The following is a 16,990-nucleotide window of genomic DNA, read 5'->3' on the forward strand; positions in this document are numbered from 1 at the left end:
CAATAAATTACCAAAGATTGTCCATTTTATGATCTTAGGCACATGTCGGCACACTTACATGTGAGCCGTCTATTACGACAGTCTGTTTTATTATAAAATGGCAGCTGCCATCCAGCCGAATACTTAATCTTGAGACCTATTATTGTCTTGTCGAGTCAATTGCGGTTCTCCCTCTCACCTTAGGGAGAATGCGATTGTAAAAGCCCCTCGCTAGACAGACAAGTAGTGAATGTTTGAGATAAGTTTATTATTTATTATATATAGTTTAAACTCAATAGATAATTCAAAGTCTTTTTATTGTTCAAATTACCAATAAAACATATTTTAACTTGTTCCTTCTAAACATACTTCCAAATTATTCCAAACCATTCCAAACATTTCCTGTGTTTGAAATATAATTGGAAATGTTGCCAATCCAATTTTGGATTTTCCGTAAAGAGCGATCCTTCCAAGCTTTGGAAAGGTTGGAATGAGCGATCTTTCCAAAGCAATCCAACGTTCATTCCAAATTGGAATGGACGCTCCTTGGTATTGTGCCTTCTATCAAGCATCCCTAGGCGATAGGTTAGAATACGAACTCACTTTTAATGACTATAGCAGAGTAATCAAAGCTACTGAAGATCCTAGTAGCTATTCTATTGAAAATATCTCACTGGAGTATGATACAGATCCTGAATTAGCCAGACAAATTCGTAACAAGTATACCGGAAGTTTAGCCATTTTGTACAATCGTGTGCTTCGATATCGAAAGATCACCAGGAACAAAAGAGATACGACGTGGACTATCAATCTAAACGTTCCCGCTAGATCGTTGAAGGGTATTATATTGTTGATCGAGGACCCTCTGAAGCATTTGCAAGAGATACCAAGGCGTTCTACAATCCCAAGATTACAAAAGTAGAATTGACTATTGAGGGCGTGTCTAATCAACTATATAGTCAAGGCATGCGAGCATATCAACAGTGGGATGAGATTAAAAAACTCCCTTCTATAAAACGAAGCCCCAGAAGTTAATGCGGTCGTGAAAGATCTGTCTCTCGGGGGTGTATCGATGGCTGAATTCCTTACCACGAAGTATGCGCTGTGGCTCGACATGGGAACATAGGATGATGACCAACTACATGGCAGTGGGCGGAGAATAGAAAATGCTAGCGAGGGTGTTACTATACAGATAACGAAGCACCAGGAAGCGGCTGGTAAATTAAACATATATTTGTACGTGATTATGGATGCGCAACTAAATATACAGAATGGACGATTCGTGCAAGCGATCTATTAATAATCTTTTACCTAAAGAACGGGTTGCGGAAAAACAGCTTTTATTCTAGATATTTTACAAAGTTGTTATCAGAATGTTTTCGATCATATTATTATTCTGTGTCCGACTAAAAGCGTTAATAAAACATACCTATCGAGAGATTGGGTAATGACAGATCCCGGGGTGTACAGAGTTGATCCGGGCGATCGTTTACAAGACTGTTGACGAGTATGCCACGAAAAATACAAAGGAAAATCAAACCTTTTCATAATAGACGACAGCAGTGCGAGTAAAGAACTAACCAAAAAGAAAGATATGCTTTCATATTTAGCATTCTCCAGTCGACATACTCAGCATAGCGTTTGGGTACTTACTCAAAAATACAACTCTGTCCTGAAAGATCTTAGAGAGCAGCCCCAAATGGGTAGCCCTGTTTCATTGCAAAGACCGAGATTCATTTGAGGAATGTCTACGCGAAAATGATGTTATTTACACCAAGCCCGAACGAGATAAAGTCAGAAAACTGTTAGCTTCAACGAAGCATTGTAAACTTGTATGAAAAACCGATCAACCGGCTGCTTATATAATTGCTTAGCAAAAATAGCAAAATTATAGGAAAAGTAGCAAAATTATAGCAAATATAGCAACTGCTCAGCAAAATTTTAGCAAAAATAGCAACTGCTAAACAAAAAAATATAGCAAAATTATAGCAAAAAAAGCAAAAATATAGCAAAAATAGCAACTGCTAAGCAAAATTATAGCAACTGCTAAGCAAAAATAGCACAAATATAGCAACAAGATAGCAAAAATACGATAAATTGAACATTAGCGGTTATTATGTAATAATGTGGTTTGAAATCCTCATTCTTTCGCAACAGTTTATTATTACAGGCTGTATTGGATATGACATATTTTATTATGTTAGGTTTAAATATCTCCTTATTTTAAATTATGGAATGCGATGAACTCATCGAACAAATGCTCAAAGAACCAGATCAACATGCAGAAGAACATACAGATAAATCTTTAGATAAACATAGTGAAAGACTCGCGGCTTTGGTAGCCGGTGGAAAATAATGTTCCCAATATTTGGGAGAAAATTATACCATCGAAAAAATTGATAACATGAAAGACGAAAAAATTTAAAACTGTATGTTACGAGTCTAGACTGGGAGCTACCATGACTAAAACAATAGGTTCGGCTATGTTACAACTATACACAGTCGTAGCTAGTACGTTTCTTCCAATCCCGGCAGAACATCGCCTGTATTTATGCGAATCTCTAGAGACCCATTCATCGAACACGCTATAAACGCTGTAAGCTGTGAGTTTTATCATAGATACGGAATGTTCTTAGCGCCGGTGACCACCGCTTTAATAACGACTAGGTATTGTCAATTTAAACATATGTGCCCCCTTAATAATAATGGAGACTCAAGTGACACCACAACAGATTGTGGAAACACAATCACAACAAGTGAACGAGGAAATAACCCCGATTGCACAATCACAAAAGATTGTGGAAACACAATCACAACAAGTGAATGAGGAAATAGCAGTGATTGCGAAATCACAAGCCAGAGTAACTAAGAATCCTTTGAAAATCTCAGCTGGTAGGAAGGGTGGGCTAGCGAGGAAGGCTAGAAAACTAATGCATTATTAAAATATTGAACATAGTCTTCCTATTAAAACTTGGGCTCCCTATGCATTAGGGGTTGTTGCTATAGCGGGGGTATGGTTATATTTTAAGACCGGAGAAGAGAAAACGTCACCCCCGATTACACAACAACAACAAGTTCAATTAGAGTTAAGCCCCCATATAATGTTATAAAAAGCATGACTACTCAAGTTACAGACGGTAAAATGTTGGTAAACGCAACGTATCATTCAGCAGTGGTGAGCGGCTTGGCAATTGGCTATGCCCGTATAGCTAAAGTGATTACTAAAGCCACACCACCCAAGCTAGATTTTAATGGTTATGATATCGGTATGGTAATTCTTGATATTGGATTGGCTATGGCAACAAAAGATATGCTCATCAAACAAGGGCTTATCCCAGAAGACATAATGAAGTAATTTAACATTTGAATATTTTATATTATTGAACATGGCAATAATTGCGATGATGGTTGGTGGAGCTATTGTTAATGCTCTAGCTTTTTGGGGGAGTAATTATTTATTTTCTACTCTATTTCTAAGAGGAGCGTAAACGACATAATAAAGCATTAGAACAACTCGAAGCAGCCCAGTCACAGTGGACCAGAAATAGGATGTTAAGATTAGATTTTATTAATGAAGAACTACGTAAGAAAGGACATTCAATTCAAACGTTTAGGGATGTTGAATCTGCCATGGTTAAATCACAATGGTTTTTGTCAGAGAGTTGAAGGCTTTGGCAAAACGACGTGGTCTACATGGATATTATCGAATGAGAAAAGCTGAATTGATCGATTTACTCGGTTTGGAATACAACAAACCCCAGACTGTTAGAGAACTCAAAGCTCAAGAAAAAAACAGTGGGCTGAGAGGTTATTCTCGAATGAGAAAAACTGAATTGATGGTTTTACTAGATAATAATAAATCAGTTGATGTTGATAAAAAAATAAACCCACTGTTGTAGAGTTAAAATTTCTACCCACAGCCGGCGTTGGTAAATATCTAAGAGGTTGGAAGATGGATATTAATTCGACAATGGTTGTAAATGATGTTAAGCCCATCGTATCGAGCAAATTTAATGAGGAGTTAGATGATTTAAATAGTATAAAATACCAGCTGACGGTTAAAATGTCATTGAGTAAAAGTACCGCAGACGATAGCACTGAATATACCGAACCATATTTCCGAAGCAATCAAGAAGTTATAACCGAATCTGATACTATCAGCACATCGTTAGATACATCTATTCAGAGGATACAAGAATCTTTAGAACGCTTGACTAATAGAGGTTCGGGTTGGGGTATGGATAAAATCGATAGTTTATATTTAGATATTTCAAAGGTGGATCTTATATAGATTGACCCCCGTATTATAAGAAGAAAAAAGCCATAATTAATGTAAAAAATAAAGGCGGGTAATTATCGGAGAGCCATGCATAACGAGTGTAACTTGAAACTAAAAATGAATTCTCAAACAATACCCATCCCCGTAGTGTTTCATAACCTTAGAGGATATGATTCACATCTCATCTCAAAGACCGACGGCGGCTTAACGTGTATTCCTAACAATATGGAAAAATATATATCATTCTCGTTGACTAAAACTATACATTATACGGACAAGGATGGGAAAGCCAGAATAAAGCAAAGTAATGGACTTAGATTCATAGACTCCGTACAGTTTCTGTTATCTTCCCTGGACAATTTAGCTAATGCTAACAATCCCGATGACTTTGCAAGAACAAATCAATATACTGATCGGTTAACTCATCATTTGTTGTTGAGAAAAGGTGTATATCCTTACGAATATATGGATGATTGGTCTAGATTCGATGAAACTAAATTACCACCCCTTGAATCATTCTCTAGTAACTTAACAGAATCTAAAATAACCGATTCCGATTATGAACACGCTCTGATGGTGTGGGATAAATTAGGTTGTAAGAATTTAGGCGATTATCACGATCTGTACTTAAAAACCGATGTATTGTTACTCGCCGATATATTCGAGATATTTAGAAAGACATGTTTAAAACAATATGGCTTGGACCCGGCATGGTACTAATTCAGTCCCGGACTATCGTGGGATGCATTGTTGAAGAAGTCCGGTGTGGAACTAAAACTACTCACTGATTACGATATGCACTTGTTTATTGAGAAAGGATTAAGAGGTGGTATATCGATGGTAGCGAAAAGGAATTCTAAGGCTAATAATAAATCAGTGGAAGGATATGATCCGAGTAAACCCAACACGCATATATTATATCTCAACGCCAATAATTTGTATGGATCGGCTATGAGTCAACCTTCACCCACTGGTGGTTTTGAGTGGGTCGATGATATCGAAGTGAATGATATCTCCTCAGATTCCGATAAAGGGTACATACTAGAAGTTGACGTGGAATATCCAAATTCTTTACATAAAGACCATAACAGTTATCCGCTAGCTCCTGAAAGATTAATGGTGAATAAAGATTGGATGTCGGAATATCAACACTCCTTGATGGGTAATACTAGGTTAGCTAACATAGAAAAACTCGTACCAAATTTGATGGATAAGACAAAATATATAGTTCACTACAGAAATCTCCAGTTATATCTATCGTTAGGTATGAAACTAAAGAAAATACACAGAGTTCAAAAGTTTGATCAAAGCCCTTGGATGGAGCCCTATATGAGGCTGAACACAGATTTAAGAAAGATAGCTACCAGCGATTTTGAAAAGAATCTATATAAGCTCATGAATAACTCAGTATTTGGTAAAACTATGGAGAATCTAAGGAAGCGTGTTGATGTTAAATTAGTCAGGTCTAATGAGGCGGAAAGACTCAGGAAACTTATAGCCAGTCTGGCTTTTAACAGAAGCAAGATATTTGATAACGACTTAGCTGCACTACATATGCAGAAGAGTAATATAAAATTCAACAGACCTGTGTACGTTGGTATGAGTATTCTTGACTTGACAAAACACTTAATATATGACTTTTATTACAACGAACTTAAGAAGCCATATGGCGATAGATGCGAGGTGTTATATACCGACACAGATTCTTTGTTGATGAAAATACAAACCGAGGATGTGTATAAAGATGTGGCAGAAAAAATAGTTATGTACGACACGAGCGATTACCCAAAAATTTACCCAAAATTTAAAGGTATTAGGTAAGATGAAGGATGAATGTGCTGGGACCCCTATTGCGGAGTATGTCGGATTAAGACCTAAGATGTATTCTATAAAGATGTCCGATAATGGAGAGATAAGAAAAGCTAAAGGTGTTAAGAAGTACATGGTTAAAAAGCATATCAAACACAAACAGTATAAAGAAGCATTATTCAACGGAAGAACATTCAAACACGAGATGCACTCTTTAAGAAGTTACAATCACAGGATATATGGATTAAGAACGAACAAGACATCATTATCCCCCTTAGATACAAAGAGATGGATTTATAAGCATGGTGTAACTACCTATGCTTATGGTTATGGCGGTAATACTGTATCGTTGGGAACTATGAGCAACTCTTCTCGTACAAATGCCCTGCCCGGTCCATCTTTAAGATAAAAAAGAATAGGCTCTCCTTCTTTCATAAGTATTGCTCCTATACCTTTCCAATATCCTCGTGGGCTATAGTAAATTTTATTCATTATTAATTAATATTGATGTTTCTTTTAATACGTCTCATGACGATCGTTGAATCGCATCAGCGTTTTGACATAAAACATTCCCTCTGTAGTCGTGGTATAGGTATATAAATCTGGCTCCAGTGGAAGTGAGCAAGAACCATCATTACCTTTACTACTAATGCTCTTTCTACATTCATCGTCATGTCCTGCTTGACTGTATTGAGTGAGTGAATATTGCTTAACGCCGCATCAGCAATTTTGCAGCTATTCACGGCGAGAAATGTCTTTTGTGTAATCAGATAGCACCCAATAGAATAAAAGTGATGTTGAAAATCACGAAAATCTCAGTCATGTATCACATTCAGAGGTAAAAGACTGACTGTTCAGGTAAAAATCTATATTTTATCATAGAGCTTGATTTCCTTTAAATACGCTAAAATCAAGTGATTAGAAACTGTGGTAAAAAGTTCAGATAAGGTACGAACATTACCATAAAAACGTTGTCTGACAAGTGCAAAATCAACACATTCCAGCAGAATGTGCTTCATAGTAAGAGGGCTATGGCAAGGTATACAAAAAGGTGGATCTTCACCCTTCAATAAATATGAATGTGTATAATAACTGTGTCCAATGCGGCATCGCTGCAAAACAACTTCATCATGACGATATAAACCAGAATGTGCGTGACCACCAATCAGTGGTTTGATAGCATGAAGTTTGTTCATAGTCTTGGTATTCCAACTTTTTTGCCAATGGTCATTCACATATTGTCTGATGGAAGGTTTTAGATCAGAATATGGGAAGTTTGTGTTGGAAATTGGTTTATTAAGAGCAGCTTTTGCCGAAGAATCTGCTTGACTGTATTGATTTTTCCATCACAAGAAATCAATATTTTAAAGTTTCATCAATAAAGGATTCTTTTAACATAGGCTCTCATTTGAGTCATGGATTTTTAAAAGAAATTGAATTAATTGATACATTGTGATGATTATTAACTGAGATTGTCAGGGGCTGTACCCTTAATGGGGGTTAAAGTAGCGTAAAATTATTGTCCCTATGAGAGGGTGTGTAAGCCAACGTCATTCAAAGTATTTTATGTCTATCAGTGTTTTAATCGTAGAATATTTGTTTGTTTTAATCTTTGGCTAAAGCTTCTCCATAAGTCCCCATGGTCCCCAGTGTGGAGGCCTACTTTAGTTGCTGGTGATCAATAGTCCATTTTTATAATGTCTTGTCATGTACAGCAATATCCTTTCATGGTACCCTTCTAGTTTTATAAACATAAATTCTACTGTCCGTTGTGGACAGGTTCTTATCTAGTCTGATTATTTTATGTATAACATTTGATAATCACGATGTGGCTTAAATACTGCCGATGTAACGTTTTTAACTCACTCACTTACTCATGCTCTGTAGACGACTGACATAACCTAATGGGTAATAGATAATTAATTTACACATGCTTTATTTATTTGCTTTATTATGTCAACAATATGCGCGGTCATTCATTCCCTGCACATCCCTGGCGTTTCGTTTAACCATAACTGCAATTCCCCGCGGTAATCTCTCGTCGTAGTGGAACAAAATAAAGACGAAGATTTCCAAGATTCTTTTCAATCTGACACAAAGTAAGCAAGTTTCGTGAACAACTACAAACCTTTCCATCAAATCGATCTTCCTCCTGTGTATAGTTGCTCCAAGGCATCGCAACTCAAGTTAACATTAGCAACACTTCCAGGACGGAAATTCCGACGCGCCACCTTACGGATTAGTGTACCGGTGTTTGCCATAAAAGGAATTCTTTCAAACTGGCGGAGACGCAACTTGACCTTAATAGGAAAAAATAACCATAATACAAACCTTGGCTTTGTCAACATATTATATAATTATTAACTGCTTTACCAAAGCCCCAAAATTAATTTATATACTCTTCAAAAAAAGAAACTTGACACTGACTTTCAAAATGTAATATAATGCGATTGTTTCAAAATGGGACACAGAAACCATAATTGAAACACTGTTTGAAGATCAATGTACACAATTAATCGTGTCACCTAGACAGACACACGTACACGATACAGTTAATGTCACAGGGATACAGAAAATGTCAGTATCGGTTGTGCCGACCACGTGCATCAATCACCGCTTGACAACGACGACCCATAGATGCAATCAAGTTGTCAATAACACGCTGTTGGATGTGCTGCCATTCATGCTGAAGTGCATCAAGAAGCGCCGGAAGTGTTTGGGGCGGTGGATTCCTTCTGCGAACGCGTCGATCCAACTCGTCCCACAGATGCTCAATCGGGGACAAATCTGATGACCGGGCTGGCCAAGGTAATGTCTGGATGTTGTTGTGCTGTAAGAAGTCCTGACAAACACGTGTAATATGCGGTCAAACGTTCGTCCTGCTGGAACTGTCCGCCATGAACGTTGACGTGAGGAAGAACGTAAGGCTGTAGGATCAAGTCTCTGTAACGCACACCTGTCAATGCACCTGTCACATGCAAGAGAGGCGTCCTACCACCGGGATGAATTCCGGCCCATACCATGACACTCCCGCCGCCAAATGGGACAACCTGCTGCACACAGTTGGGGGCGTAACGTTCACCCCGACGTCTGTAGACACGTGCGCGCCAAACAGCACGTGTGGGTAGGAAACGGGACTCGTCAGTAAACAGTACATTTCTCCACCTTGCACGTGTCCATCTAACCCTCTGTTGGCACCAAAGTAGACGGTCCGCCAGATGACGTGGGGTCAATACATGACGTCGAACAGGTCTTCGTGCAAAAAGTCCAGCCTCCCTCAGTCTGTTGCGTACCGTTTGATCTGATATTTTGCGTACCCCAGGGATCTGTGTGGTTGTAGACGTGGCTGTGGTAGTGCGGTCTCGGAGGTGTCGCAGCCGGATGTATCGATCTTCTGCTTGGGTTGTCACCCTTGGTCTTCCTGACCTTGGTCTGTCGTTAACTCTGTTGGTGTTGTTGTATTGGGTCCACAGTGCGGAGATTGTCTGTCTGGATACGCCAAAGTGCCTGGCCACTTCTTGCTGAGTTGCTCCAGCTTGTAATCTCCCAATGACGTTGTTCCGTTGAGCTGCATTCAGTCTTGGCATTCTGTCACCGCCTCTACTGCCGTTATAAGGACTGTATGAACAGCCATTGATGTGGATTTTTACACCCATTCAGCAGGGGGGCCTGCATGCCTAAATGCAGGATCCTGTGCCGCACGTTTTTCACAGGCGGTTGCGTTTGGATGTAGCTGTAAAATTGATCCCCAAACGCTACGTTTATGTGCTTTGCGTGTGTTTTCGCGAATTATAGACACATCATCTTTCTGTTTGACTTATTTGGTTCTCATTTCCTGTAATTATTTTAGATATTTGGCAAAAATTGGTTTTACATCTATGTCAAGTTTCTTTTTTTGAAGAGTATATAATGTAAGAATGAAACAGCATTTCATTTCAACTTTATATAGAATGGAAAGGAAGACAAAATAAAAAGAATATACCTAGTTAGAAAATATGTTGATACTACAATGTTTATTTACTGACTAAAATTATCATGTATCAAACCATATATTTCTATAAAAAATGCTACTATCTTTCAGGCGTACCCTTGGAAAGACACATTAGACGCTTGGAACAAATATAAATATACGAAAACGATGTCAATGCTATTTGATAAATGTCAATTTCCGGATTTTGTTATCAAAAATTGGTATACAAGGGATATTTGCCATGTAAAGGATTTATGTAACTCAAACGGTTTTATTCCATTAACTGAGCTATAATAATGCATGACATAAAAAGGTACTTTATTAGATATAACCGTTTGCTAAAATCCCTAAGCCATGGAAAGATCGTGTGCATGATGCTAAATATCGAAACTCAATGCAATGGCAAACATGTACATGATTTACTTAAGACAAGCAAAGGTTCAAGAATATTTTATGATACCTTTATTTCATCATCTAATTTTCCAGAATTTTTTGAGAAGTTCGAACGAGTATTAAAAATCAAATAAATTAGAAATATGTATTCTTACAATAAAGAAAATCTACAACAGAAATAAAACTATTAGAATTTCAATTCAAATTCCTACACAAAAATATAAACTCTGAAAAGGAATTGTTAAAGACGACCTTGGTTGTCAGCAACCTATGTGCAATTCAGACAATGAAAACATTGATCACCTACGTTTGGAATGTTCTTAAGTAAAAGAATTCCGGGACGAAGTTAATGCTTTCATAAATGTTATTTTCGGGCGTGTTATTATTACAAAACAAGATATATATTTTCGAGGTACAAACAACTTCTTATCAAATCACTTATTGATATTAGCAAAAATATACATTTACCTAGCACGTGTTAAAGGAAGAAAACCATGTTAAATCTTATGCTGAAAGACATTTACAGTTAGAAGAAACAGAACAATAATTTCATATTTTCTATAAAGTGGAGTTTAATGGAGAAAACTATAAAGCAGCCTCATTGAGTTACTAATCGATATCAACGTGAGTCGGATTCTGAACTTACTGTCATGTTACATGCCGTCTATTTTTCTCATGATATTTACCATGCTCTCATGTTACGATGACAATGAAGACAAGGCTATGTACCTTCTGAGCTGAATAAAAAAAATCATTAAAAACACAAAGGAAAATAAGAAGTCATGAATTTTGCTGATAACTAAGTATCTACTTGTACGCTCGACTCTTTCATTAGCTATTATTGACATGGCCTGACGAAAGTCCTTGTCGATCAGTTATCGAAAATCCTGGAAGTCATATATATATAAGTCCCAAATTTATGCCCTAGTTAGCCAGATCATATTTGTCTTTTGGTTTGTTTTAAGTTTGAGTATTACTGGCAAAACTGGGTGAATAACACTGTGATATCTTAAATTCAGGAACACCTGTATTATGGCAAAGCAAGAGAGCGCGCAGTGAAGGGACCACATGGAAAACTAGGACAATTTCTGAGACATATATTGTTGCCTCTTCAACAACGTTTGCACCAACAATGACAAAAATGGATTCAGTCGCGACTTCATCTATGGCAACCTCTCTGCAAACATTTGTGACACAAACCCCTGTGACATCAAATGGGATGAGTACCACAATACCACTTTCTTCATCTAATCGTTCAACTGTTATGCTGACTATTGCTTCACCAACGTCTAAATCGCCTACCTCTCAAGAAACTATCACTGCAACAGTTTCAACCTCATCGTTTACAACAGACATCTCCAATACAACCCATAATCCAACAACACAAATTGCTTCTGCAACCACAACCTCAACACCATCTACAACTAGTACTTCCACATCCCCACCTACTACCTTTATGACATCGACTACGACACGACAATTGGTTCAGCAAGACCATTTCACTCTCATACCTCTTGGTTTGCTTGCGGGTTTAGGTGGAAGCGAGACGCTATTGGACTTACTCAGGGGGTCTAATCATGATATATCAAACGATAATTCATTCGGAATGAAAATTCCATTACCCCTTTTCATAGCTAAAACGCCGTCCGTCAAAACTACATCCTTAGCCTTAAATCGAACATTGCCATCTTTGTCCACACATAGTAATGCCACGTCTCCATCTGATAATACATCACCTACAAGCAAAACGTCAACGGTCAAGTCACTCATGACCTTAAATCAATCATTTACTATCATGTCTCCAACACAGCCTACCGGTACTAAGACCACACCAACTAATTTACTTCTATCTACCTCAAGTATTGCAACACCTTTAAGCTCAGTTATAACTACTATGACCCCTAGTACACCGATAACTACAAGCACAACACCCATGAGTACAATTACTACATTACGAACATCTACCGCGAATATTACAAGTACAGCACCATCTACACAGAGTTCAATAAAACCTACTACAGGGACGTTGATAACAAGTACGGCCATACCTACAACACCACCTTCATCTACCACTAGCCCACCATCTTTTACAAAAGATGCACCATCTACAACGATGGAAAAGGCAATACGAAAAGAAGGAATCAACAGCCAAATGTATTTTGAAACCACAAACATCTACATACGTAAGTGTTTTATTAAAGCGTTTATGCTTAAAAAGAATACTTTTTTAAAGACACGTATTTTACGTGTAAAACATAAAATAAAACTAAATGATATGGTTAAAGATACATGCATCAAACTGCTGAAATTCAAAAGAACTTTCTACACAATAATGTGTTATTCAGGTAAAATGTTATTATTGAGCATAAATTACTTCTACCAGAACAAGCGTTGTGTGGCTAAAGTACTCACTCCTCACATGAGTATTGTTTGAATATACTGCATGGGGCCAAACACACTACTCACTCATTTATTTTACCCTTTAAAATGTATATGTTTGCTCCGAAATGAGTTATTTTGTAAATGTTGACTCTCGTAGATCCAGAGTGTCTCAGAGTGTCCCCGGATCCAGAGGATCCCACGCAATATTTTGAGAAGGTTGGAACCCTAACCCACCGACGCAGATGCGCTAGAGGTGTAGCCTTTGATCCAATTACATGCACCTGCGCCTTAAAGTTTATAGTCGGATTTACACGTAAGTATCACAGTGTCTGTTTAGATTGATTGCTAATGAACTGGTGCTATAGGTCAAATGACTAAAGTCACACATAACTTCGTCACTAAAGAAGTATGCAACTTGCGGTTTTAAACTTGTAATGCATTTTGCCTTGTTATACCGAAGTGGTGTCTAGAAGCATGCAATTTCTGCTTTAAAGATGTGCATTCAAATATTGGACGTGTGCTTTTCAAAACCATAAAGGCTCTATGATGAAACGGGTTGAGGTACGAGACCCGAAGTATGAGTAGTATACACAATGGGGTTAGGACGCCATCCCCGTCCTCGACCAGGTCAGGACCATGAAAATGTTCCCACGTAGGACTTTAATCGAATTATGTCAAAGGAAAGTGAAGAAAGCTACATTTGATATTCATCTTCAACAGATATATTGCAAACAGCACACATATGTAAATATGATTCAATAGACTGCCACCTCCCCCCTCCCCCCTCCTCCCCCTCTCGTTCAGACGCAAAGGTAGAACATTACATCTTTAATTTATAATGACTTTGCATACATGTTTGCCATTGTAACTACGCAAATTACTTTCAGGTTCAATTACAGTTTTATATTCTTTATACATCACACATCGACTGCTATTGTTGAGTGTTGACATCCAGTTTTGACGAAATTCATCTATAAGAGACGTTTTAAATACACCCCCCCCCCCAAAAAACAAAAAACAAAAAAAACCAACAAAAACCAACAAACTATATTGTCCCAAACATGCTGATGTAGCCATACAAATCCCAAACCATGCGAAAATAAAATGTCACGATCATGTGTTACACAAGCAATATTAACAATGTTGTCGAAATATACTCTTGAAATAAAGAAACGCAATACGGATATTTTTGGCTCTAAGAGCAAACTTATAGGCCCAAGAGTTGCAAAATGAAGAGATTTAATATGTAATAGTGTCAGTGACAATTTAACAGGATCAAACGATCACAAAAAGGACATGCAAACCATAAGTCGGGAAACACGTTCGAATCGGAAAAACGCAGCCAGTGCATTAACAAAAGGGTCATGGAGCTGCACGTCCTGCACGCGCAGCAGCACTATGAACGGTATTAAAGTGCAGGGTTTCTCATTGCCTCTCATCTGCGTCAATCGAACAGTGACAGTTCAACAACATGCCAAGATTAACAGAAGTGCAAAGAAACAACGTCATAGGCCGCTTGCAGCCAGGGTTTTCAATGTTGCGCCCTGCACCATCACAAGGCTATGGGATCGGTTTCAACAGCATGGGTAAACCCGTGATCGGCCAAGGTCGGAACGACCAAGTGTAACCAGGCCCCGCCCGAGATCGCAACATCCGACTGCGCCTCCTACGTCAACGGACGGCCACAGCCACCTCAACAGCATCCCAAATACCCGGACTGCGCAAAATCTCCGACCAGACCGTACGGAACCGTTTAAGAGCAGCAGGTCTACGGGCAAAACGTCCTGTTCGGCGCGTCATATTGAGTTGGGAACATCGCAATAACGACTGCATTGGCGTACAGGAAGTGGACAGATTTGGTGGGGGTAGCGTTATGATGTTGGCGGGTATCTCTTATCATGGCAGGACAGGTTTGGTCCCTATCCATGGCAATCTTACGGCTCAACGATACATCAACGGAATTCTCCTACCACACGTCCTCCCAATTGCAGCCAACGGCAACGGTGTATTCCAGCAGGATAACGCTAGACCGCACAAATCACGGATCGCAAGAGCCTGTCCACCAAACAACGTTGATGTTCTCCTCTGGCCCTCCAGATCCCCGGATTTGAACCCGATAGAGCACCTATGGGATGAATTTGATAGACGACTACGTCGACGTCAGCCACAACCCCAGGCGTTGCAACAGTTGGCTTTTGGGTTGCAGGCCGAGTGGGCTACTATTACCCGGGATGTGATACGCATACTCGTCTCTTCAATTGGCAGGAGATGTCAGGCTGCTATCGATTCCAGCGGGGGACATACGCGTTATTGATGGTAGCTTACCTTCCTATGTACCGATAACTGAGATGACTACAATCACCAAGTGTTCTCTCCACAACATTTTGGCTCAATACCTTATACGGTTCCTCGTACAAACATATTTTCCTACCTCACACAAATCTGGCTGTGCGTTTTTGTTTTTTTTAGAGTACATAAAGCAGGACATGCTTGACTGTGTTAATTTTTCCATAACAATGGATAGATATTTCAATCATCATCAATTAAGGATCTTTCTAATACAAGCAATTCTCATTTAATTATGAGAATTTGTTTTAAGGAAATTGAACTTATCGATAAATGTTGATTTGTGTAGATAGCCTTATTATATATTAGTAATGTATGGTTTGTAACTTAGATGGTTAGTGGCTGTATCCTCAAAGGGGGTTGAAGTAGCTTAAATTTATTGTTCCCCACCATGAGAGGATATGTAAGACCACATCATTTAAAGTTCATTTATTCATACCTCAGGTTTAAACGTAGTATATTTGTTCATTTAAACTTATGGCTTAATTGTGTACCATCATCAACAGCTGAAGGGATGGTGTAAATCCTGCTAGTTATTTTACTATCCATCCATGACAGGTTTTTTAAAATCTAATTTTATGTTTCTTAATGTATAACTTATATAACCATATGGCTGAAATATTGCCGATGTAACGTTAAATATGAACTCAGTTTCGATTTTACATTTCTGCAAAAGGCTGTCTTTGATTATTTGTCAGATCGTTTGAGATGCCAATGTTCTCTTGACGAAATGATGCCAGTGACTGAGAGCCTGGATATTGTTATCAGAACGATAAGAGGACGGGACTTACTTTCAGTCCCAGTTCTTTTCGATCCTATTCAGTGTGCTCTCACTCGATTTCGATTTTGCCAATTTATTCGACACGTGTGGGCTGAGGAGAGTAAGTACGGAATCTTTACAATCTTCATCTGGTGTTTCAGTGTTCCAGTGAGTGAGTGAGTCAAACGTTAACGTCACATCGGCATTATTTCAGCCACATAGCGACGAGAACAAGTTGATAATTTCACAAATGAATCATTTTATCAAACATACATAACAATATCATTAATAGAGTTTAAAACACGGGCTGTAGGCCACCATAACCAAAGCTAGGCCATCTCGCTGGGGATCATGTGGACTTACGTGTACCTCGGCTTCCTGCATGATACCCCAGCAGGACTTATGTCATCACTAAAGCCACTGGTGGTTGTGCACAATGCCAGCCAATATGAAAATATACTCAGCAATGAGTTGGCTTAAAAACACCGGTTGATGATAGTTGCATCCATTATAATAGGATTACGTGTAAATAACTTTACGGTACGAGACAGGGCCTTCAATAATGCCAGTTGTTTAAAATCATCACACCCAATGTTAAATGAGTGAGTGAGTTGAGATTTATAGTCACATCGGCAGTATTTCAGCCATATCGTGACTAACAAATGTTAAACATAATATATACATTTCAACAATAAAAGCCTATCAATAAAGGACAATAAAATAACTAAAATATCACAGGTTATTCTTCTAAACTTGTACACAACCATTAAAAGATTTCAATACATGTAACGATACAAAATATAAAAGGCTATAGAACGCCAGCAACTGAAGGTTTATCACCTCACTAGGAAATATGGGAACTTTTGCTTACCTGCATGGACCCTTACATGACTTACATCATTCCGTCAGGTGTTGGCGATTAGTGACAGATTTAGCCGAATTAAAAGAACACATATCAAGCAGGACTTGTGATTTTCTCATCACAAGGATACAAAATGGAGGATCCTCACCTTTCAATGAATATTCATGTGTATATCTCCGATGGCCAGTGCGACATCGTCGCATTATGACC

General features: G+C 38.4%; 1 protein-coding gene across 1 annotated transcript in view; it reads left to right on the top strand.

Moving 5' to 3' along the window:
- LOC124147162 (serine-rich adhesin for platelets-like) overlaps positions 1-16,990 on the top strand; it is a 256,087-nt gene that overhangs the window by 109,509 nt on the left and 129,588 nt on the right. Inside the window, exons 4-5 of the mRNA XM_046517776.1 lie at positions 11,450-12,613; positions 12,970-13,125. Coding sequence (XP_046373732.1) covers positions 11,450-12,613; positions 12,970-13,125 — 1,320 coding nt within the window. The remainder of the gene's footprint in view (positions 1-11,449; positions 12,614-12,969; positions 13,126-16,990) is intronic.

This window comes from Haliotis rufescens, unplaced genomic scaffold (assembly GCF_023055435.1).
Source record: "Haliotis rufescens isolate VD_foot unplaced genomic scaffold, xgHalRufe1.0.p SCAF_90, whole genome shotgun sequence".
Taxonomy (NCBI): domain Eukaryota; kingdom Metazoa; phylum Mollusca; class Gastropoda; order Lepetellida; family Haliotidae; genus Haliotis; species Haliotis rufescens.